This window comes from Tachyglossus aculeatus, chromosome 2, assembly GCF_015852505.1.
Source record: "Tachyglossus aculeatus isolate mTacAcu1 chromosome 2, mTacAcu1.pri, whole genome shotgun sequence".
Lineage (NCBI taxonomy): Eukaryota > Metazoa > Chordata > Mammalia > Monotremata > Tachyglossidae > Tachyglossus > Tachyglossus aculeatus.
The window spans coordinates 134,477,894-134,500,359 of NC_052067.1; the positions used below are offsets into that span (position 1 = coordinate 134,477,894).

At 46.4% G+C, this 22,466-nt stretch overlaps 2 protein-coding genes across 2 annotated transcripts; one reads left to right on the plus strand and one right to left on the minus strand.

The window, feature by feature from the left end:
• Positions 1–1,524: 1,524 nt before the first annotated feature.
• Positions 1,525–7,099, minus strand: LOC119942610 (putative olfactory receptor 52P1). Its single transcript, XM_038763476.1, has 2 exons — positions 7,036–7,099; positions 1,525–2,520 (listed from the first exon to the last, which is right to left on the minus strand). The coding sequence occupies exon 2, from the start codon at positions 2,461–2,463 to the stop codon at positions 1,525–1,527; it is 939 nt and encodes a 312-aa protein (XP_038619404.1). The 5' UTR covers positions 2,464–2,520; positions 7,036–7,099.
• Positions 7,100–19,214: 12,115 nt separating this feature from the next.
• LOC119921170 (putative olfactory receptor 52P1) lies at positions 19,215–20,156 on the plus strand. The gene has a single exon (XM_038741555.1). It carries the CDS (start codon positions 19,215–19,217, stop codon positions 20,154–20,156), a length of 942 nt encoding a protein of 313 aa, XP_038597483.1.
• Positions 20,157–22,466: the final 2,310 nt, after the last annotated feature.

The following is a 22,466-nucleotide window of genomic DNA, read 5'->3' on the forward strand; positions in this document are numbered from 1 at the left end:
GAAGGTCGTTATTTTTTAATTTTGTCCCCCTGAACCTTAAGTCTGTTAAGTCGGCTATTAACAAAGCAAATGATGGGTCAGTATCAACCCCAGGAAATGCTTTCCTAAACTTGAACAGGGCTATCCAGTTCCTTCATGCCTTACTTGTCCTTTCCTTTTCCAAGTTAAACACTCTCAATTCCCTTTAGGAAACCTTTAATAATTAATAATAAATACAGTATTTGTTAAATGTTTACTATATGTACCTGCACTATACTACACGCTGGGGTAGATAGAAGATCATCAGGTTAGACACAGTCCCTGTCTTACATAGTGCACACATTCTAAGTTGGAAAGAAGACGATTAAATGCCCGCTTGACAGATGAGTTAACTGAAGCACAAAGAAGTTAAATGACTGCTCAAGGCTACACAACAAGCAAGTGGCAGAGCTGGGGTTAGAACCCAGGTCTTTCTGACAACCGGGACCATGCTCTTTCCATTAAGCCACACTGCTTTCCATCCATTTAATCACTCTGGGATCCCGATAAGGACCCTTTGTTCTCTGAGTCCTTACCCAACCCTGGGAACCCTGGACTACGGGAAGCCATGGACTTAGTCCAGCTTGGCCAAGGATATAATCAAGGGTGAGTAGCCTGCCTCACTCACCTTGGGACTCTGCCTGCTCTTCACTGTCAGATGGCACGGGACCTCTGTTGCTGGCCCACCCCTGGCCACTCAGGAGAGTGCTGGCCACTCAGGCCCCCCTGCCCGCAGCTGCCCAGGCTGAGTTTGCAGCTCTCCAGGCTGGCAAGTAGAGCTGGATGCTTTATCAGGACCTGGGGGAGAGGAAGATCTGTCCTTAGAGAAAAGAATCCTTGCCCTCAAAAACACTGCTGGGTGTGGTGCCACGTAGGGAGGGCTGGATGGAGAGAATGGAACAGAATCCAAATCAACAGCATCCCCCCCAGGGGCAGAAGTGAGGCAGAACATAGTCATTCCCCTGATTCCTGGTCATTTTCTTCATCTCCTTACATCCCAGCATCACCTCAGGGAGAGCCAACCTCCCTCAGAAGTCATTCGAGCACAACATTTGATAGGCATTATGTCTGACCCCTTCCTTGGTATTTACCCAAGGATCTATCAATCAATCAAACAATCAATGGCATTTATTGAGTGCTTACTGTGTACAGAACACTGTACTAAGTGCTTCAGAAAGTTCAATGGAATAGAGTTGGTAGAGATGATCTGAGCCCACAAGAAACTCAGAGACCACAGGGAGAGACAGGCATTAAAATAAATTGCAGAGAGGGGAAATAATGAAGTAGAAAGCTATTTACATAAGTGCTGGGGGGTAGGGTGAGTAGTAAGTCTTAACGGGTACAAAGCCAAATGCATAGTCAACACAGGGGGAAGGGCGGAAGGGAAAATGAGGATTTACTCTGTTTAGCCCAGAGGTTGGCTCATAATAAGAACTGGTTCAATCAGGGAGCAAATGGAGCAGAAGGGGGTGGCCTTTGGCCTTCTCCCTTCATTCTCTACTGGGCTTATGTCCCAGGGCAGTGGCCCAGGTGCTTGGTAGCCAAGTCCCGAATCTCCTTTGTTCTTACCCCAAAGATAATGGGGTTGAACACAGAAGGGGCAAGGAGGTAGAGGTTGGCCAGGAGGATGTGGATATGGACTGGGATGGAGCGGCCAAAGCGGTAGACGAGTGCAGAAAAGAGGCCGGGGCCATAGGTGACGAAAACGACTGAGAGATGGGAGGAGCAGGTGCTGAGGGCACGGAGGCGGGCCCCACGTGAAGACAACCGCAACACAGCCCACAGGATCAGGGTATAGGAAGCCCCGATGAGCAAACAATCAAGGCCCCCAACCAGGACAACTACACAGAGGCCATAGATACGGTTAGGCCTGGTGTGCCCACAGGCCATCTTGACCACGGCCATGTGATCGCAGTAGGTGTGGGCAATGACTGTCTGGCAGAAAGTCAGCTGTCTGAGCAGCAGGGGGATGGGAAGAACAAGCCCAATCCCTTTGGCAAGCGCCATTAGCCCCAGGCGGCGCACCAAGGAGCCGGTGAGCACAGTTGTGTAGTTCAGGGGATCGCAAATGGCAACGTAGCGGTCGAAGGCCATGGCCACCAGCACGGCGGAGCGCACTACCGAGGTGCCGTGGATGAAGAACATCTGGAGCAAGCAGGCATCCAGGCTGATGTCCTGGTCACCGAACCAAAGGAGGCTGAGCACTTGGGGCATCATGGACAGGGTGGAGACCAGGTCAGCCAGCAAGAGCATGGCCAGCAGGTGGTACATAGGCTTGTCCAGTACAGACTCCATCGCCAGCAGGAACAGGATGGTGCTGTTGCCCAGGAGAATGGCAGCAAACATGAAGGAGAAAGGCAGGGACAGCCACAGGTACAGGTCCTCCAGGCCGGGTATGCCCTTCAGGGTGAAGGTCACAGGGTTGGACTGGTTGAACCTTGGCATGGCTGGCTGCTCTGGGCAAAGTTGGCTTGAGAAGCTCTCTGGTTCCCTGAATGAGGACTGATGATGGAAATACTTCTCAGTACCTGGACACTAGGCCTGTTCCCCCTTGCTCCTCCCTCCCCTCTGCAGCTCAAGGTCACCTCCTCCAGGGAGTTCTCCCCAATTAGCCCCTGCAACTCACTTATCACTTAAGAAAACCTGTGACGCTTTTATTCCCTTCAACTTGTGCTTACCATACAACCCTGTTTGGGTATCCTGGATTTGGCGGCCGGGGGCCAGTCTTTGTGTCTGTCCTGTCTCCTCTCTCCTCCCCATCAGACTGGGAGAATTCCAGCATCCCAGAAAAGGATAATGGACACCCAGTACGGACTTGCTGATAACAATGATGCTCCCTAGTCTGTAAGCAACATGGTCTAGTGGATAGAGCACACGCCTAGGAGTCAGAGGGCCTGAGTTCTATTCCAGCCCTGCCACTTGTTTGCTTTGTGACCATGGGCAAGCCACTTCACTTCTCTGTGCCTCATCAGTAAAATGATTAGGATTGGGAGCCCCAATGTGGAACATGGACTGTGTCCAACCTGATTATCTTACATCTACGCCAGCACTTAGTACAGTGCCTGGCACAGAGTAAGAGATTAAAAAATACTGTTTAAAAAAAAGAAGCCTCCTGAGGTTTGGGATTGTACATTTTATGTATTTTGACTACTCTCCTTAACTTCCAGTATAGTTCCCTGTACCCAAAAAGTTCCCAGTCCACCCTGAAAGTGAGTATAATGGCAATCACCAGCAACACCTTCATCATCTTCATTCTACCAACTCTTTTTTTTTAATTATTATTAATGGTATTTGTTAGGTCTTACTATGTGCCAAACACTGTTCTAAGAACTGGGGTAGGTACAAGTTAATTAGGCTGGACACAGTTCCTGTTCCTCTTGAGGCCCAGATGCTAAGTAGGAGGGAGAACAGGTATTAAATCCCCCATTTCACTGTTGAGAAAACAGGCACAGAGAAGTTAAGTCAATTTCCCAAGGTCACACAGCAAGCAATTAGGAGAGCCAGGATTAGAGCCCAGGTCCTCTGACTTGTAGGCCTGTGATCTTTCCACTAAGCCATGCCCCTTCCCCAATCTCTCTTGTATTGTTGTATTGTACTCTCCCATGTGCTTAGTGAGGTGTTCCGCACACATATATCATTAATGATCAGTACAACTTTCATCATCATCATCATCAATAACATTGATCAGGCACCTCCTTGGTGCAAAGCCCTCCTCTAGGAATTTGAGGGGCCTCAGAAGAAATGAAAGGTGTGATCCCTGCCCTCAAACACTTACAATCTAATAGGGAGCACAATCAGACATAATAGACACAAATTCCTTAGTTATGAGTGAGACAAGATGTAAATGAGAACTAATAAGACAATGAATCAATCGGTCACCCTAACAGGTAAGTACATAAGAATGCTGAAGAGCATGAGGGGCTGCTGTGGCCGGGAAGGTGGAAATGAGTGAGTTTGCAGTACCTAGGCCTGATTCCACTTATGCCCCTTTGTCTTATAGTCCATTTTTGATGGCAGTGTGCCAGCCTGATCTGCCTGTGCCACCTGACTCCTATCTTTGAACTGGGCTCCAGCAAAGACTGAAGCCCTCAGACCTGTCCTCTTTAAACACGAGATAGTAACCCCAAACTCAGATAATAATAATGATATTAATAATAATAATAATAATAATGGTATTTGTTGAGCACTTACTATGTGCAAAGCACTGTTCTAAGTGCTGGGGGGGATACAAGGTGATCAGGTTGTCCCATGTGGGGCTCACAGTCTTAATCCCCATTTTACAGTTGAGGTAACAGAGGCACAGAGAAGTTAAGTGACTTGCCCAAAGTCACACAGCTGACAAGTGGAGGAGCTGTGATTAGAACCCATGACCTTTGACTCCCAAGCCTGGTCTATTTTCACTGAGCCAGCTGCTTCTCGATCCACAGCACTTAAGTACAGATCCATAATTTATTTTAATGTCTGTCTCCCAACATAAGCTCTAAGCTTCTTATGGGTAGTTCACATGTTTACCAACCCTATTGTATTCAAATCTCCAAAGTGCTTTGTAAAGTGCTCTGCATACAGTGCACACTCAATAAATATGATTGATTGAAGAGCCCGAGGTGTTGCCATAGCCGTGAAAGTGGAGACATCAATGAGTTTGCAGTTCCTGACCTTTATTTCAATCATGCCTCCTTGTCCCTGGGTCCATTTTTAAAGGCATCATGTCAGCCTGGTCTGCTTATGCTACCTGACTTCTAGCTTTCAGATGGACTGCAGAAATTTCTGAAGCCTTCAGACTTGCCCCCTTTAATAATAATAATAATAAAATAATAATAATAATAATAATGTATTTGTTAAGTGCTTACTATGTGCCAGGCACTTTACTAAGCAGTGGGTTTTTAGAAAAGCAGCATGGCTCAGTGGAAAGAAGACAGGCTTGGGAATCAGAGGTCATGGGTTCTAATCCCAGCTCCGCCACTTGTCAGCTGTGTGACTTTAGACAAGTTACCTTCACTTCTCTGTGCCTCATTTACCTCATCTGTAAAATGGGGATTAAGACTGTAAACCCCACATGGGACAACCAGATCACCTTGTATCCCCCCTAGTGCTTAGAACAGTGCTTTTCACACAGTAAGCGCTTAACAAATGCCATTATTATTATTATTATACCAGCAAAGTATGTTGGACACAGTCCCTGTCCCATTTAGGACTCACAGTCTCAATCCCCATTTTACAGATGAGGCAACTGAGGCATAGAGGAAGTGAAGTGACTTGCCTAAATCCACAAGGCAGACAAGTGGAGGACCCGGGATTAGAACCCATGACCTTCTGACTCCCAGGCTCAGGCTCTATCCACTAAGAGAATGGGCTTGGGAGTCAGAGGTCATTACTTCTAATCCTGGCTCTGCCACGTGTCTGCTGTGTGACCTTGGGCAAGTCACTGCACTTCTCTGTGCCTCAGTTACCTCACCTGTAAAATGGGATTAAGAGTGTGAGCCTCGTGTGGGACAGGGACTTTGTTCAACCTGATTATCTGGTATCTATCCCAGAATTTAGAACAGTTATTATTATGCCATGCTGCTTGAAGCATTTGATATTCACCTCATCCTCAGACCCACAGCACTTAACATACACGTAATTTATTTTAATGTCTGTCTCCCCTTCTAGTTTTTAAACTTCTTGTGGGCAGGGAATATTTCCACCAACTAAGTGGCCCAGTATTCTCCCAAGTTCTTAGTACAGTGCTCTGTACACAATAAGCACTCAATAAGTACAATTGTTGGATCAATTGATTTTATTAACATAAAAACACCACCTTGGTCATTGGGCTGAGATGTCAAACCATCTTCAATGACTGGTTCCAATGTTTCCCACCCCCGCGTGCTAAGAAGCTCTTTTTCACATCTCACCTAAATCCTTCAGCCTCACTTTTAGTTCCTTTCCCTTTCTTCTGCCTTGGCAGGAGGCACAGAACAGTTTGCCAATCTTCTTCCATAACCCTCTCTCCTTTCTCCTCCCTGATATCCTCTTCACTTACCGAATGGAAGGCTGCTTTCTTCATATGACCAGAACTCCCTCAGAGGTCATATTCTCCATTCCCCTGCAACCAAGATAGACAGTCCCTCTTCTCACCCAGATGAGATGGCTATCCTGCTGTTCCTCTGTTCAGTAATCTCGGGGAATGGAGATTCTACACTATCCCTTGGCCACTTTAGCATTTAAACCCTCTAAGCATTCAGGAAGCTCTGCTTTTCACCTATCCTTTTTTTTTTCCCTCTGAGCTTAAGCCTGCTATAAACAAAGAGCATAAGTCTGCTATAAACAAAGGAAATGGTGGTTTTGCATCCACCCCAGGAAAAACTTTCCTAAACTTGAAGAGGGCTCTCCAGTTCCCTCAACCCTTCCTCATCCTTTCTTTTACCAAGATAAAAATGCTCAGTTATCTTTAGGAATCTTTTAATAATTAAAAAGCTCACTGTGGACAGGGAATATGACTGTTATATTACTACGTTGTACTCGCCCAAGTGTTCAGTACAATGTTCTGCACACAGTAAGAGCTCAATAAATAGGATTGATTGGTTGATTGATAAATACACACAGAACTTTTTTTAAGTGCTTACTGTGTGCCTGCACTGTACTACACAGTGGGGTAGCTAGAAGATCATCAGGTTAGACACAGTTCCTTTCTCACATTACACTCAGAGTCTAAATTGGAGTGGGGAGGTTTAATCCCCATTTTACAGATAACAGACACAGAGAAGTTTAAGTGATTGACAAAGGTCAACACAACTTGCAAGTGACAGAGGTGGGATTAGAATCCACGTCTTTCTCATAAATAGGTCACACTTTTTTCCATTCCTTAAATCACTCTGGGACCCCTATAAAGACCCTCTGTTCTCTGAGTCCTTGCCCAATCCTGGGTCCCCATTACTGTGGAAAGCCACAGACCCCATCCAACTTGCCTATGGCTGTGGTCAAGGGTCAGTACCCTGCCTCACTCACCTTGGCACTCTGCCCACTCCACATTCTCACCTGGCACAGAGCCTTTGCTGCTCGCCCACCCCCAACTGCTCAGGAGAACGTTGGCCACTCAGGTCCGCTGCCCACAGCTGCCCAAGCTGAGGTTGCAGCTCTCCAGGCCGGCAAGTAGAGCTGGACACTTTATCAGGATCCTGAGGAGAGGAAGGCCTGGGCTTAGGGGAGAGGAACCCCGCCCATCTGTGGCTCTCAAGGAGATGGTGGGGGGCAGGTAGGGAGGGCAGAATGGAGAGGATAGATCAGAGTCCAAATCAGCAGCAGCCCCAGGAGGCAGAACACAGATGCTCCCCACATCCCCGAGCACTTTCTATGTCCCCCTAGGCCCCAGCATCTCCCTAGGAACAGCCAACCTCCCTCAGAACTCACACGCACCCTGTCACTGCCCTTCCACCTGGAACCTCCTCCTCCTCCAACCTTCCCCCTTCCCTAAATATGCTGAAAATCTCACCTCTTCCAGGAGGCATTCCCCTAACTAGAGTGTGTCATCCCAGGAGATATCCTTAGTACTTTGTACTTAGTACTTAGGGTACAGTCATTTCTGCTACCACATGATAGTCATGTTCTCCAACAACCTCACCTTATGGACAGTTCTCAGTCCTTGACAAGTTCCGTGTTTCTGTGCACAATCATTTTTTCCTTCACCAAATCTTCCTGTGCCAACTTGAGGATCATGTATTTGTCCAATCAGAGATATAGCATTCTACCCAAAATAAGTAATGAAAATGCATGTTGGAGCTGACTGAGTGAATCATCTGCCTCAATCTCATCTCTCTCACCATCAACCCCTTGCACTTGTCTTCTCTCCTGCCTGGAACTCCCACCCCATAAACTCCCTCCCCCTACACATTCACCTGAGCACCATGCCCCATCTTTAAAGCCTTACTAAAGACAGAACCCCTCTGTGCTGACTGTTTGGGTGTGTACCCCTTAAGCTCTTTGATACCCCAGCCCCACAGCATACACTACTATTTCCCCTATCTGTAATTTATGTTAATGTCTGTTTCCCCTTGTAATAATAATTAATAATTATGTTATTTATTAAGTGATTTTATTGTGTCAGGTACTGTAGTATGCATTGGGGTAAATACAAATTACTCAGATTAGATGAAGTAGTCCCTGCATAAAGCTCACAGTCTAGAAGAGAGGGAGAACAGGTATTGATTCCCCGTTTTACAGATGAGGGTACTGAGGCACCAAGAAGTTAATTGACTTGCTCAAGGTGCACACAGTAGGTAAGTGGAAGAGCTGAGATTAGAACCTAGTTCCTCTGACTCGCAGGCCCATCATGCTCTTTCCATTAGGTAACATTGTCTTAGACTCTTCAGACTGTAAGCTACATGTGGACAAGGATCATGTCTACCAACTTTATTGTCATGCACTCTCCCAATCACCTAGCACAGGGCTCTGCACACAGTAAGTACTCAATAAGTACTATTAATGGAATGATTGACATCTCCTCCAAGAAGTCATTCCTAAGATCTCTTTCCTCACCTTATTTTCTCTCCCTACTGCTTCACCCATGCACTTAGTCCTGCCCCTTAAACACTCCCACTCCTACTCCCACAGTACTTATGAACGTATCTTAATATTTGGTTGCTTCTCTTACCTGTAATTTACTTTCATATCTGTCTCCTCCAGCAGTTAGAGGTCAGAGGGGAGAGGGATGGGGGAGACGATGGGAATAGGGGGTTTGAGGAGGGAGTTAAACATCTGGAACAACATTCCAGGCCCAAGTCAGAATGTGGTCAAGGGGTCATTGGAAGTATAGATGAGAGGTCTTTATGGGAGAGAGCCGATTGAGTGATTTAAAGCTGATGATAACGAGTTTCTTTTTGATGCCTAGATGAATGGGCTTTTGAGGAGTGGGGAGACATGGAATGAACAATTAAAAAAAAATCCAGGCAGCAGAGTGAAATATGGGCTGGATAGGGGAGCAATAGGATGCAGGGAGGTCAACAAGGAGGCTGATGCAGTAGTCAAGGTGGGAAATGATGAGTGCTTGGATCAGGGTGGTGGCAGTTGGGATGGAAAGAAAAGGGCAGATTTCTGAGGTGTTGTAAAGGTAGAACTGACAAGATTTGGTGACAGATGGACTATGCAGATTGAATGAGAGAGATGAGTGGAGTATAATGGTTATGGGCTTGTAATAATAATAATAATAATAATAATAATAAATAATAATAACAATGGTATTTGTTAAGTGCTTACTATGTGCCAAGCACTGTTCTAAGTGCTGAGCAGTGTTCTAAGTGCTGTGAGACAGAGAGGATGTCTATAGTGAAAGGAAAGTCAGTAGGAGAACAGTGTTTGGAAGGGAAGACAAAGAATTCTGTTTTGGATATGTTAAATTTGATGTGTCAGTTGGACATCCAAGTAGATATGTCCTGGATGCAGGAGGAAATGCAAGACTGTGGAGATGGAGAGAGATCAGGGTTGGCGATGTAGATTTCAGAATCACCACGGAGAAATGGTAGTTGAAGCTGTGGGGGCAAATGATCCTGGCTCCACAACTTGTCTGCTGTGTGACCTTGGACAAGTCAGGTAACTTCTCTGTGCTTCAATTACCTCGTCAGCAAAATGGGGATTAAGTCTGTGAGCCCCAGCTGGGAATGGGATTGGGTCCAACCTGATTTGCTTGTACCCACCCCAGCGTTTAGTACAGTGCCTGGAACATAGTAAGTACTTAACAATTATCACAATTATTATTATTTTATTATCTGTAGGTGGTGAATAGAAGGGGACAAAGAGCTAATCCTTAGCTCACAGTTAGAGAATGGGGGACAGACGAGGAGCCTGCAGAACAATAATAATAATATAATAATAATTCTGGCATTTGTTATGCACTTAACATGTGCAGAGCACTGTTCTAAGTGCTGGAGTAGAATCAAGTTGTCCCACGTAGGGCTCACAGTCTTAATCCCCATTTGACAGACGAGATAACTGAGGCACAGAGAAGTTAAGAGGCTCACCCAAGGTCACACGGCAGGCAAGTGGCCGAGCCAGGACTAGAACCCACACCCTCAGACTCCCAAGCCCATGCTCTTTCCACTAAGCTATGCTCCCTTCCAACAGCCAAGCTTACTCTCCCAAGCACTTTATACAGTGCTCTACACTGTCCTACGTAGGTCTTACAGTCTTAATCTCCATTTGACAGAAGAGGTAACTGAGACACAGAGAAGTTAAAAGGCTTGCCCAAGATCACACAGCAGACAAGTGGTTGAGCCAGGATTATAATCCACATCCTCTAACTCTCAAGCCTGTGCTCTTTCCATTAAGCTACACTCCCTTCCAACAGCCAAGCTTACTCTCTCAAGCATTTTATACAGTGCTCTACGTACAGTAACTGCACAATCAAGCAAATGCAGAGCTTTCATTCATTCAATCCTATTTATTGGGCACTTGTGTGCAGAGTACTGTATAAAGTGCTTGGGAGCGTACAACAGAAGGAGTAGACGTATTTCCTGCCTGCAATGAGTGAATCCTATTAATTGAATGATTGATCTGGGTTATGTCATGCCTGCTACCACCTCAGCATTCTTAGGAACTCATGGATTTATTTGTTCTTGATTTAACTACAGACTACATGATTATTCCAGCTCTCTCTTCTCATCCTATCATGCCCTTATCTAATCTCCTACGACTTGTCTTCCTCCCTAGGCTTCCCTCACTGTTGGTGCTTGGTAAGATCCCCAAAACATCAAGTGCAATCAACGCTCTGCCCACCACAGGGACCCCAGAAATAACAACAACCCCAACACCCCCAATGCAACCATTCCTGATTGACAATCCAAATCAGTTGATCAATCAATCAGTGGAATTTTGCAACCACTCACAGATAACGTTCCAATCAATCAGTGGCATTTACTAAGCACTTACACTATGTGCTCAGCACTGCCTTAAATGCTCGGGAGAGTATAGAATCACACAATAGCAGAGTTGACAGACTCGTTCCTCCAAAATTTCAAAGCTCTGCTTCATGTACCGGACTTGGATAACTGCGGTTTCGGAGAAATGAAGGACTTCAGATCTCTGAGAAATGTAATTGCAGGCAGAGGGTGTTACAAGAGTAATTTTTCAGTCAATTCATAATACTTAATCTGTGTGCCTCAGTTTTCTTACCTATAAAATGGAGATTAAATGCTGTTCCCTCTCCCTCTTCAGCTGTGAGCCTAATGTTGGGGAGGAGGTGTGTCTGGTCTGATTGTATTTTATCTGTCTCATTGCTTAACATAGGGTTTAGCACATTGTTAGCAATGAACAAATACTACAGTTATTATTATTATTATTATTATTGTTATATGACCTGGAGAAAAAATTAAGTTGGGTAAAAGCCTCTTGGAGGAGATAAGATTTCAGGGGAGCTTTGAAGATAGGCAGAGCTACGGTGGTAAATCTGGCAGATTTGAAGGGGGATAATGGAGGGAGGGCATGAGCCAGGGGCTGGTGAGAATGGGTGAAGTGAGAGTGAGGGACAGTGAGAGGGTTCTCTTGGGAGGAGCTAGGCACCTGATCTTTTACACAGAGCAGTTAACTAAGGGAAAAATAAGTAGGATGCCAATGGTCTGGATATTTTACTTGATACAATAGGCAGGAATGGGTAGTCATTGCAAGTTTTTGAGCTCAGCAACTTTTTAGGAAGATGATCCAAGCAGCAGGGTGAAGTACAGACTGAAGAGGAGAGAAGTTGGAAGCAGGGAGATCAATGAGAAACCCAATCTAATAGTTCAGCTGGGAGACAATGAGGGCTTTGCGCATTTTCCTGGGCCTCACAGAGCCAATCATGGCCCTGTGTGGTCAGAAGGGGGGCGGGTGGGGCTGACCATTTGGGTGCTGCATGTGGAGTCCCTGGGGTCTGATGCTGCTCCACATCCTGCTCAGAAATTATATTTCCTCCTAGAAAATCTGTGAAAGGCCAAACCCCAGGACCCCCATGTGGTGAGCCCACAAGCTGCCTTATTAATGACTGTTTATGATCCCGTGAACAACAAGTAAGAGACTTTGCGAAGCCACTGATGGTCTGTACCTGAGATAGGTGATTGCTGGCCTGTGGGGGTGGAGCATGAAGGGAGGCGTGGCTTTCTCTCACTGTTCTACACAGTAACAGGCCTGGACCAATCAATGACCATCAAGTGGAGCCCCAGCTGCCACACCTAAGGCAGATAATAATAATAATAATGATGGCATTTGTTAAGCGCTTACTATGTACGAAGCACTGTTCTAAGCACTGGGGGAATACAAGGTGATCAGGTTGTCCCACGTGGGGCTCACAGTCTTAATCCCCATTTTACAGATGAGGTAACTGAGGCACAGAGAAGTTAAGTGGCTTGCCCAAAGTCACACAGCTGACAAGTGGTAGAACCGGGATTTGAACCCATGACCTCCAACTCCAAAGCCCGTGCTCTTTCCACTGAACCTCGTTGCTTCTCATTTTGAATCTCAGCAGGGCACACACAAAGAAGCAGCACAGAGGCATGCCGAAAGAGGGGGCACCTGGAGGCAGCACGGGGGCACCAGGAGCAGAAGCGTGCAGACAGAGGTGCGCTGAAATGCAGAGAGAAGAAAGCACTGGAGCAGCAGAAGCATCAGGAGCATAGCACTCAGAAGCAGCAGAAGGCAGCAGTGCTTGGAAGCAGAAAGAAGAAGAATTGGCATAATGGACTCCTTTGACCCAAACTGGTATTGTATCCTTGGGTGGTGGAGTGATTCATTCATTCATTCATTCAATCATATTTATTGAGCGCTTACTGTGTGCAAAGCACTGTACTAAGCTCTTGGGAAGTACAAGTTGGCAACATATAGAGACAGTCCCTACCTAACAGCGGGCTCACAGTCTAGACAACAAAACAAAACATATTAACAAAATAAAATAAATAGAATAGTAAATATGTACAAGTAAAATAGAGTAATAAATATGTACAAACATATACACAGGTGCTGTGGGGAGGGGAAGGAGGTAGGGCAGGGAGGATGGGGTGGAGGAGGGGGAGAGGAAGGAGGGGGCTCAGTCTGGGAAGGCCTCCTGGAGGAGGTGAGCTCTCAGTAGGGCTTTGAAGGGAGGAAGAGAGCTAGCTTGGTGGATGTGCGGCGGGAGGGCATTCCAGGCCAGGGGGAGGACGTGGGCCGGGGGTCGATGGCGGGACAGGCGAGAATGAGGCACAGTGAGGAGGTTAGTGGCAGAGGAGTGGAGGGAGTGGGCTGGGCTGCAGAAGGAAAGAAGGGAGGTGAGGTAGGAGGGGGCAAGGTGATGGAGAGCCTTGAAGCCGAGAGTAAGGAGTTTTTGTTTGATGCGTAGGTTGACTGGCAGCCACTGGAGATTTTTGAGGGAGGAGTAACATGCCCAGAGCGTTTCTGCACAAAGATGATCTGGGCAGCAGCGTGAAGTATAGATTGAAGTGGGGAAACAGGAGGATGGGAAATCAGAGAGGAGGCTGATGCAGTAATCCAGTTGGGATAGGTTGAGATTATGTATGAGTATACGAGACTATGTATGAGATGAGTGTATGTATGTGTCACTCTCTTGCACGCTGGTAAAGCTAAGTAAAAAACTCTTTTCACAGTAACCTTGGTGATCAGAGGTGTGGTTTGAACTCTACTCTGTGTCACCGAGGCTCCCCCGGTCCCGGAAGGTCCTGGCTGGTACAAGTGGGAGGGGGGGCTCGTGACACCCCAAGAGGACAGCTGGGTCTCTCAGGCTCTCTGGAAAGGTGCAGGAGGATGGCTAAGTGATGGAACAAGATCTCTGGGGTCTTGGAGAGGGGAGGGGAGTCCAGAGGGAGGCCCAGCGGGCATCGCAGGACAATCAAGAGGTTCTATAGGGACACAGGTAGGCAGAGCTAGAAAAGGAATGATGATAGAGGCTCCAGTCACAGTGAGTCCCATATAGAGCCTACACTCTGTGTTCCATCATGCAATCCTGCGCTCCCCAAATTGCCTCTCCACTCCTGCTCTTTCCATCCCACGGTTACCACCGCCGCTGCCATGGATGGGCTTTGTGAGTCTTTGCTGGGATCTAAGAGAGCTGGGGAAAACTTGTTCCATTTTATCGGAGAACTGCAGGAAAAGGGATGCAGGATAAAGGGGCTGGAAAGATTTATTGACAGGAAAGGTGGGGAAGATTTTCAAACAAGAAGGAAGAGGGATGGAGAAAGATGTTGTAGCTCTTTTTCTCTGTACATCTGGAAGGGCAAGAGCTTTCAGCTGTCTGGGATGGGGTAAGGGTGATTTACTCATTCAATCATATTTATTGAGTGCTTACTGTGTACAGAGCACTGTACTAAATGCTTGTGAAGTACAAGTTGGCAACATATAGAGACGGACCCTGCCCAACAGTGGGCTCACAGTCTAGAAGGGGGAGACAGAGAACAAAACAAAACATATTAACAAAATAAAATAAATAGAATAAATATGTACAAATAAAATAAATAAATAGAGTAATAAATATGTACAAACATATATACATATATACAGGTGCTGTTGGGAGGGGAAGGAAGCAAGGTGGGGGGGATGGGGATTTGGAGGAGGGGAAGAGAAAGGAGGTGGCTCAGTCTGGGAAGGCCTCCTGGAGGAGGTGAGCTCTCAGTAGGGCTTTGAAGGGTGATGATGATGACAATGATATTTGTTAAGCACTTACTATATGCCAGGCACTGTACTAAATGCTGGTGGGGAGACAAGCAAATCAGGTTGGATACAGTCCCTGTCCCAGGTGGGGCTCATTTTTCAGATGAGGGAATTGAGGCCCAGAGAAGTGAGCTGACCTGCCCAAGGTCACCCAGCAGACAAGTGGCGGAGCCAGGATTAGAACCCATAACCTACTGACTCCCAAGCCCTGGCTAGGCCCTGTCAGGAGACAGAGGGATTGAAGAGTAGGCCTTTGAAGGGGATTTACCAGCTAGAGGAGTAATAATGATGATGATAATAATAATATTAATAATGGTATTTTTTTAGCACTTACTTTGTGCCAAGTGTTGTTTTAAGCATTGGGGTAGATACAACATATCAGGTTGGTCAAATCCCTGGTCCCACATGGTACTCACAGTCTCAATCCCCATTTTACAGATGAGGCAACTGAGGCACATAGAAGTTAAGTCATTTGCTTAAGATCCACACAGAAGACAAGTGGCAGAGTTGGGATTAGAATCCATGACTTTTGACTCCCAAGCCAATGCTCTTGCCACTAGGCCATGCTGCAGGGAGAGAAAAGGAGTCTCCTGTAAACTGTAAGCTTGTTGTGGGCAGGAAATGTGTCTACCAACTCTATTATATGATTATATTGTAGTGCTATTGTACTATTGTATATTGTAGTACTATTATATTTTAGTGCAAAGTACAGTGCTCTGCACACAGTAAACGCTCAAAAAATACAATCGATTGATTGAGGGACTAGGGTTTAGATCATTTGGATTAAACTATGGTAAATCGAAGATCTCTCCCTAAATTTCTCTCCAGGAGAATATTATCCACACTAGAGAAAGAGACTGCAATAGAGACCAGAAACATCTCAAGGTGGGTAGTCGGGGAGAAGACGTATTCCACAAATGCCATTGATTGATTGATTGATTGATTAAAGAGATGAAGCTTTGATGAGGTGCCCAGAGTCTCACCCATGCCCACGGGTGCATCAGAAAGTGTCATCTTTGGGGTTTGAAGTCACCAGCTCAGCCTCTCTGGGACCCCCCTGTTTGCCCCTTGAAAGCCCCTGGAAAGCAAGTGGGGTTGGAAAAGAGGGAGGGAATGAGGAAAGGACAGTTTGGGGGCTTCCCAATCCAGCAATCCCCTGTCAGTGACCCCATCCAGGTTAATGACTGGTTGGTCCCCATTAAGGCTGGCCCATCTGCACTTTGGTCATCACTGACCTCAGTTGCTTTAGCTTGCAGGGGGGTCTGCTCCTGCAGGGACAGACCCACTGGCTGACAGCCCGGGGTCATCATAGAAGAGAAGCAGCATGGTCTAGTGGAAAGAGCATGGGCCTGGGAATCAGAGGACTTGGGTTCTAATCCTGCTCTGCCAATTGCTTTTCTGTGTGACTTGGTTAAGTCACTTAATCAATCAATCAATCAATCGTATTTATTGAACGCTTACTGTGTGCAGAGCACTGTACTTTTCTGTGCTTCAGTTTCCTCATCTGTAAGATGGGAATTAAATCCTATTCCCTCCTACTTATTCATTCATTCAATTGTATTTATTGAATGCTTACTGTGTGCAGAGCACGGTACTAAGCACTTGGAGAGTACAATTCAGTAACAAATAGAGACAGTCCCTGCTCACAGTGGGCTCGCAGTCTAGAAGCGTGGAGACAGACATCAAAACAAGTACAGAGGCATCAATATAAACAAGTAGAATCATTGATATATGCACATCATTAATATAAATAAATAGAATTATAAATATGTACATATATACACAAGCGCTGTGGGGCGGGGAGGGGGTAGAGGAAAAGGAGTGAGTCAGGGCGATGGGGAGAGGAGGAGGAGCAGAGGAAATGGATGGCTTAGTCTGGGAAGACCTCCTGGAGGAGGTGAGCCTTCAGGAGGGCTTTGAAGGGGGGAAGTGTGATTGGCAGATTTGAGGAGGGAGGGCATTCCAGGCCAGAGGGAGGGTGTGGGCCAGGGGCCCACAGTGGGACAGGTAAGAACGAGGCCCAGTGAGAAGGTTAGCACCAGAGGAGAGGAGTGTGTGGGCTGGGATGTAGAAGGAGAGAAGAGAGGTGAAGTAGGAGGGGGCAAGGTGATAGAGAGCTTTGAAGCCAATAGTGAGAAGTTTTTGCTTGATATGGAGGTTGATAGGCACCCACTGGAGATTTTTGAGGAGGTGGCTGACATGCCCAGAACATTTCTATAAAAAGATAATCCGGGCAGCAGAGTGAAGTATAGACTGAAGTGGGGAGAGAGAGGAGCCCCAAGTGGGACAGAGTCTGTGTCCAATCTGATCAACTTGAAACTACTACAGAGCTCAGAACACTGCATGATACTTAGCAAGCACTTAACGAGTATAGTAATGATGATGATAATAGCAATAATAATAATAATAACAGAGAAGTCAGATAAATGGATGTGCTGGCTAGAGAAGCAGCGTGGCTCAGCGGAAAGAGCACGGGCTTTGGAGTCAGAAGTCATGGGTTCAAATCCCAGCTCCACCAATTGCCAGCTGTGTGACTTTGGGCAAGTCTCTGATCTTCTCCGTGCCTCAGTTACCTCATCTGTAAAATGAGGACTAAGATTGTGAGCCCCCCGTGGGACAACCTGATCAACTTGTAACCCCCCCAGTGCTTAGAACAGTGCTTTGCACATAGTAAGCACTTAATAAATGCTATCATTATTATTATTATTATTATTGTAAGTAGGGTTTCCATGGCCAAGAGGTAGAAGGAGGAGGTGTTGATCTGAGCCCTTAGGACTTTTCATTCAATCATATTTATTGAGCACTTACTGTGTGCAGAGCACTGTACTAGGCACTTAAGCGCCAGCCAGGTATAGTGGATTTAGACAGTCAGTGTGGAGAGTAGCCTGATGAGCTGGGGGCCAGCTCTCTTGTCCTGGTGTCTCCTCCTACTCTGTGCTATATCTGAACACTTCTGTTGGCCAGACTCTACCCATTTAAGAAGCAGCATGGCTCAGTGGATAGAATGTGGGCCTAGGAGTCAGAAAGAACTGGGTTCTAACTCCGGCTCTGCAAACTGTCTACTATGTGACCTTGGGCAAGTCATAAGTGCTCAATAAATACGATTGAATGAATGAATGAATTTCTCTGTGCCTCAGGGACAGGGTCTGTGTCCAACCTGATTAACTTGTATCTATATTAGTGCTTAGAACAGTGCTTGGCACATAGTAAGCAGTTAAAAAGTACCATAATTATTATTAGTGTTATTATTACAAGGAGCTGGCATACCCAGTAGAGAAGGAGGAGTGAACCCATGGGGTGGGGGAGAGGGTTGGTGGCTGGAAGAGGAGAGCAAGGGCTGTGCTCCTCCTCTCCGAAAAACAACCTTCACCTCACCAAGAGATGAGGTCCATCTCTTCCAGACCCTGACCTCTGAGCTAGCTGTCACTATCTCCTTCTTCCTAAGATTCCTCCCATCCAATCAATTAATCAATAAATGGTATTTGTTGAGTGTTTATTGTGTGCAAAGCACTGTACTAAGTGTTCTGGAGGGTACAAATGCAACAGAGTTGGTAGACATGTTCTCTGTCCACAAGGAGCTTACAGTCTCAAGGCTTTTTCTAACAATAATTACGGTTATTGTCAAGCTCTTACTGTGTCTCAAGCACTGTTCTAAGTACTGGGGTAGATACAAGGTAATCAGGTTGGACACAGTTTCTGTCCCACATAGGGCTCACTGTCTTAATCCCCATTTTATGGATGACATAACTGAGGCACAGAGAAGTGAAATTACTTGCCCAAGGTCACACAGCAGACTAGAGGCAGAGCCAGGATTAAAATCCATGACCTTCTGACTCCAGGCTCTATGTTCTGTCCACTATGCCATGCTGCTGCTTCTGAATCCCACGGCTTCTACCTGAGAGAAAGGAGTTTCAGAACTTCCTTTTAAAAATATTTTTAACCCATTTCAAATTTAAAAACCCATTTCTTCTGTTTTATCTGCTGCTGGAGATGTGGTTCCCTGAGAACGCCGGTCTGGGCTCTCACACCTCCTGGTGTTTCTTCCCCAGAGCTCACACTGCCTTAGTATCATTTCTCCTGGGGGCAAATGGGAACAGTTCTCACCTGCTCTGTACACAGCCTCTCAACAAACAGATGGCACCAACCAGATTAACTGGTGGGTGATTACAGTGATGAAGGAGGTAGAAGCTCTCATTCCTGGAGGAAACACTCTTTCAGGTTGGCTTCCAATCCTTCCTGAAGTATTTGAAGTATCAACAGGAAGTATTGAGGTTAGAAGAAGAGAAAGATTTTCCTATAATGAGAGATGTGGAACAATGGTACAGGCCACTGTGGGAAGCGAGAGGTGGCGGGGAGAAGACTCACCTCCTTTAAAGCCCTCGTATGACAGGAAAACCTGTTCTCCACTGCCCCATTCTTCTTGGAGGCAGAGGGATGGGTGAAAATGTATCTTTGGGCCCCTTCTCTCCATTTTGTTCTATTTCTTTCTGACTTCTGTGCTTTGGCTATCCAGCTGATGTGAGCAGTGGTGGGACCCAGAAGAAGCCTGGTCAGCCATGGCGTCCGCCAACCACACAATCTTGGACCCTTCTGTCTTCTTCCTCCTGGGCATCCCTGGTCTCGAGTCGGTCCACTTCTGGTTCTCCTTACCTGTGTGCTCCATCTGCCTGGTGACAGTCCTGGGCAACTGTACCATCCTGTTGGCCATCCTCTCAGAGCCTGCCCTACACAAGCCCATGTACCTCTTCTTCTGCATGCTCTCCCTCATCGACCTGGTGGCCTGTGCTTCCACTCTACCCAAAATGCTCTCCATCTTCTGGTTCAACGCCGGCTGGATCGACGCCAACGCCTGTTTGGTCCAGATGTTCTTCATTCACTCTTTCTGCATGATGGAGTCCACCGTTCTACTGGCCATGGCCTTTGACCGCTATGTGGCCATCTGCCACCCACTGAGGTACGCTGCCATCTTCACCAATGCCATCACGGTCAAGATCGGTCTGGTGGCCATCTCTCGGGGCTCCCTACTCATGTTCCCCTGCCCGTTTTTGATCAAGAGGCTCTCTTTCTGCAGGACCAACATCATCCCCCACACCTACTGTGAGCATATGGCCGTGGTCAAACTGGCCTGTGGCGACACCACTGTCAACCGGATATATGGCCTGGCCGCGGCCCTGCTGGTGATTGGGGTGGACCTGCTGTTCATCGGTCTGTCCTACTTCCTCATTGTGCGGGCCGTCTTGCGGCTCTCCTCGCAGAAGGCCCGGGCCAAGGCCTTTGGCACCTGTGGCTCACACGTCTGCATCATCCTCATCTCCTACACGCCGGCCCTCTTCTCCTTCTTCAGTCACCGATTCGGGCGTCGAGTGGCACCCCACATCCACATCCTCCTGGCCAACCTCTACCTCCTCTTCCCACCCATGCTCAACCCTGTGATCTATGGTGTGAAAACTAAGGAGGTACGCCACAGGGTGGTCAGGGTGTTTCTCCCAGCAGGTTAGGGCCCTGGAGTGAAGCAGGATGACTAATCCTGTCCTGGAGCTTGCAGATACCTCGATCTCATCTCTGTACCTGCATCTCTTTTATCTCACTGCTAACCCCTCGCCCATGTCCTGCCCATGTCCTGCTTGGAATGTCCTCCCTTATCATATCCCACAGGCAATTACTCTTACCCCTTCAAAGCCTTATTGAATGTGCAACTCCTTCCCTGACTAAGCCCTCCCTTCCTCTTCTTCCCCGCCTTCTGCATCACTCTGACTTGTTCGTTTTATTCATCCCCCTATCCCTGCCCCACAGCACCTATGTACATACCTGTAATTTAATTTATATTGATGTCTGCCTCTCCCTCTCTAGACTGTAAACTCATTGTGGGCTGGGAATGGGTCTGTTACTGTTATATTGTACTCTCCCTAGTACTTAGCACAGTGCTCTGCACATAGTAGCACTCAACAAATATGATTGACTGACTGACACCCCAAGGGGAAGTCCATGTGGTCTGGGCCAGGGGTGACAGAGAGGTAAGGCAGTTCTCTGGGCAATCCAGGTCAGGGTAGGATCAATCAATCAATCAACCAATCAGTAGTATTTATTGAGCACTTGCAGAGAACTGTACTAAGTGCTTGGGAGAGTACATTTTAATGGATATGGCAGACACGCTCCCTGCCCACAATGAGCTTACAATCTAGAGGATATTTAGTCTGTTTGATCTGAATAAGTAGTTTTATGTTTGTTCTTCTGTGACTGTGGAGATCAAATGGTGGCCACTTCTTGCCTCCATCCAGTGGTTCCTTTCACCCCATAGATGCCCTCGACCTGAACCCTGACCCCAAATAAATTGTCTAATGTATTCTTGCTGTTTTCTCGAGAATAAAGTGTTTTTGCTTAAGGGTCTTCCTGCAGCGTTTTCAATAATCCATTGCCTTTTTCACAACTTCTAGACTGTGAGCCAGCTGTTGGGTAGTGACTGTCTCTATATGTTGCAAAATTGTACTTTCCAAGCACTTAGTACAGTGCTCTGCACACAGTAAGCACTCAATAAATATGATTGAATGAATGAATGAACTTTGATTTTTTTCAATTAAATCCCCAGGAGCTGACACAGTTGCATGGAGCATTGAATCAGAGGCCCAGAAAGGGCCATATTCGCTCTTCTCCCTGTTCTCAATCAGCCAATCCCTCAATAGAATCTATGTGATTTTGGATGTCACTTAACTTCTCTGAGCCTCAGTTTGCTTAACTGTTAAATGGGGATTCAATAATCAATTAATCAATGGTCTTTATTGAACACATATGCAGAGCACTATACTAAGTGCTTGAAAAAGTACAATACAAAGGAATTAGTAGACATGTTACCGCTCATAACAATCTTACAGTCTAGAGGGGAAGCCAGACATTAATATAAATAAATATGTAATGTATAATTTATAACATAAAGATATATACATAAGTGCTGTGGGGTTGAGGGTGGGGTGAATAACAAATGCCAAAAGGTCACAGATCCAGATGCATAGATAATGCAGAGGAGAGAGAGAGCCAGGGAAAAAAAATGCTTAATTTGGGAAGGCCTCTTGGTGGCGATGGGGTTTCAGGCAGGCTTTGAAGTTGGGGAAAGTTATGGTTGGGCAACTTTGAAGGGGAAGGCATTCCTGGCAGGGAAAGGGCATGAACAATGGGTCAGATGCCATAGTAATGGCTTAGTGGAAAGAGCAGCTTTGGAGTCAGAGGTTCAAATCCCAGCTCCACTGCTTGTCAGCTGTGTTACTTTGGGCAAGTCACTTAACTTCCCTGGGCCTCAGTTACCTCATCTGTAAAATGGGGATGAAGATTGTGAGCCTCACATGGGACAACCTTATCACCTTTACCCTTCCCAGTGCTTAGAACAGTGCTTTGCACATAGTAAGCACTTAACAAATACCAAAATTATTATTATTATTTTTATTTGTTGAGAACCCACCAAGTTCAAAGCAAGTAGAAATCAGCAAGTGACATATTGCTTGCCTTCTGGGGAGCTCACACTGTAATTTGGGAGATGTAAAAGTATTCACAAATGATAACCAAAGTCAATAACTGAATGTGCAATTGAAAAATCCATAAGTGTCGGAGATGGCAGATGGGAGGCTATAACTAGGTATGTTTCCATGACTGTGTGTGGGAGAGAGGAAAATGAAAAGAGAAAGAGAATCCAGGGATGGAATACCAAACACACCAAATACACACATACACATATTCAGTCCTCTAGACCTCTAGATTGTAAGCTCCTTGTGGGCAGGGGACATGTCTACCAATTCTGTCATAGTGTACTCTCCTAAGCT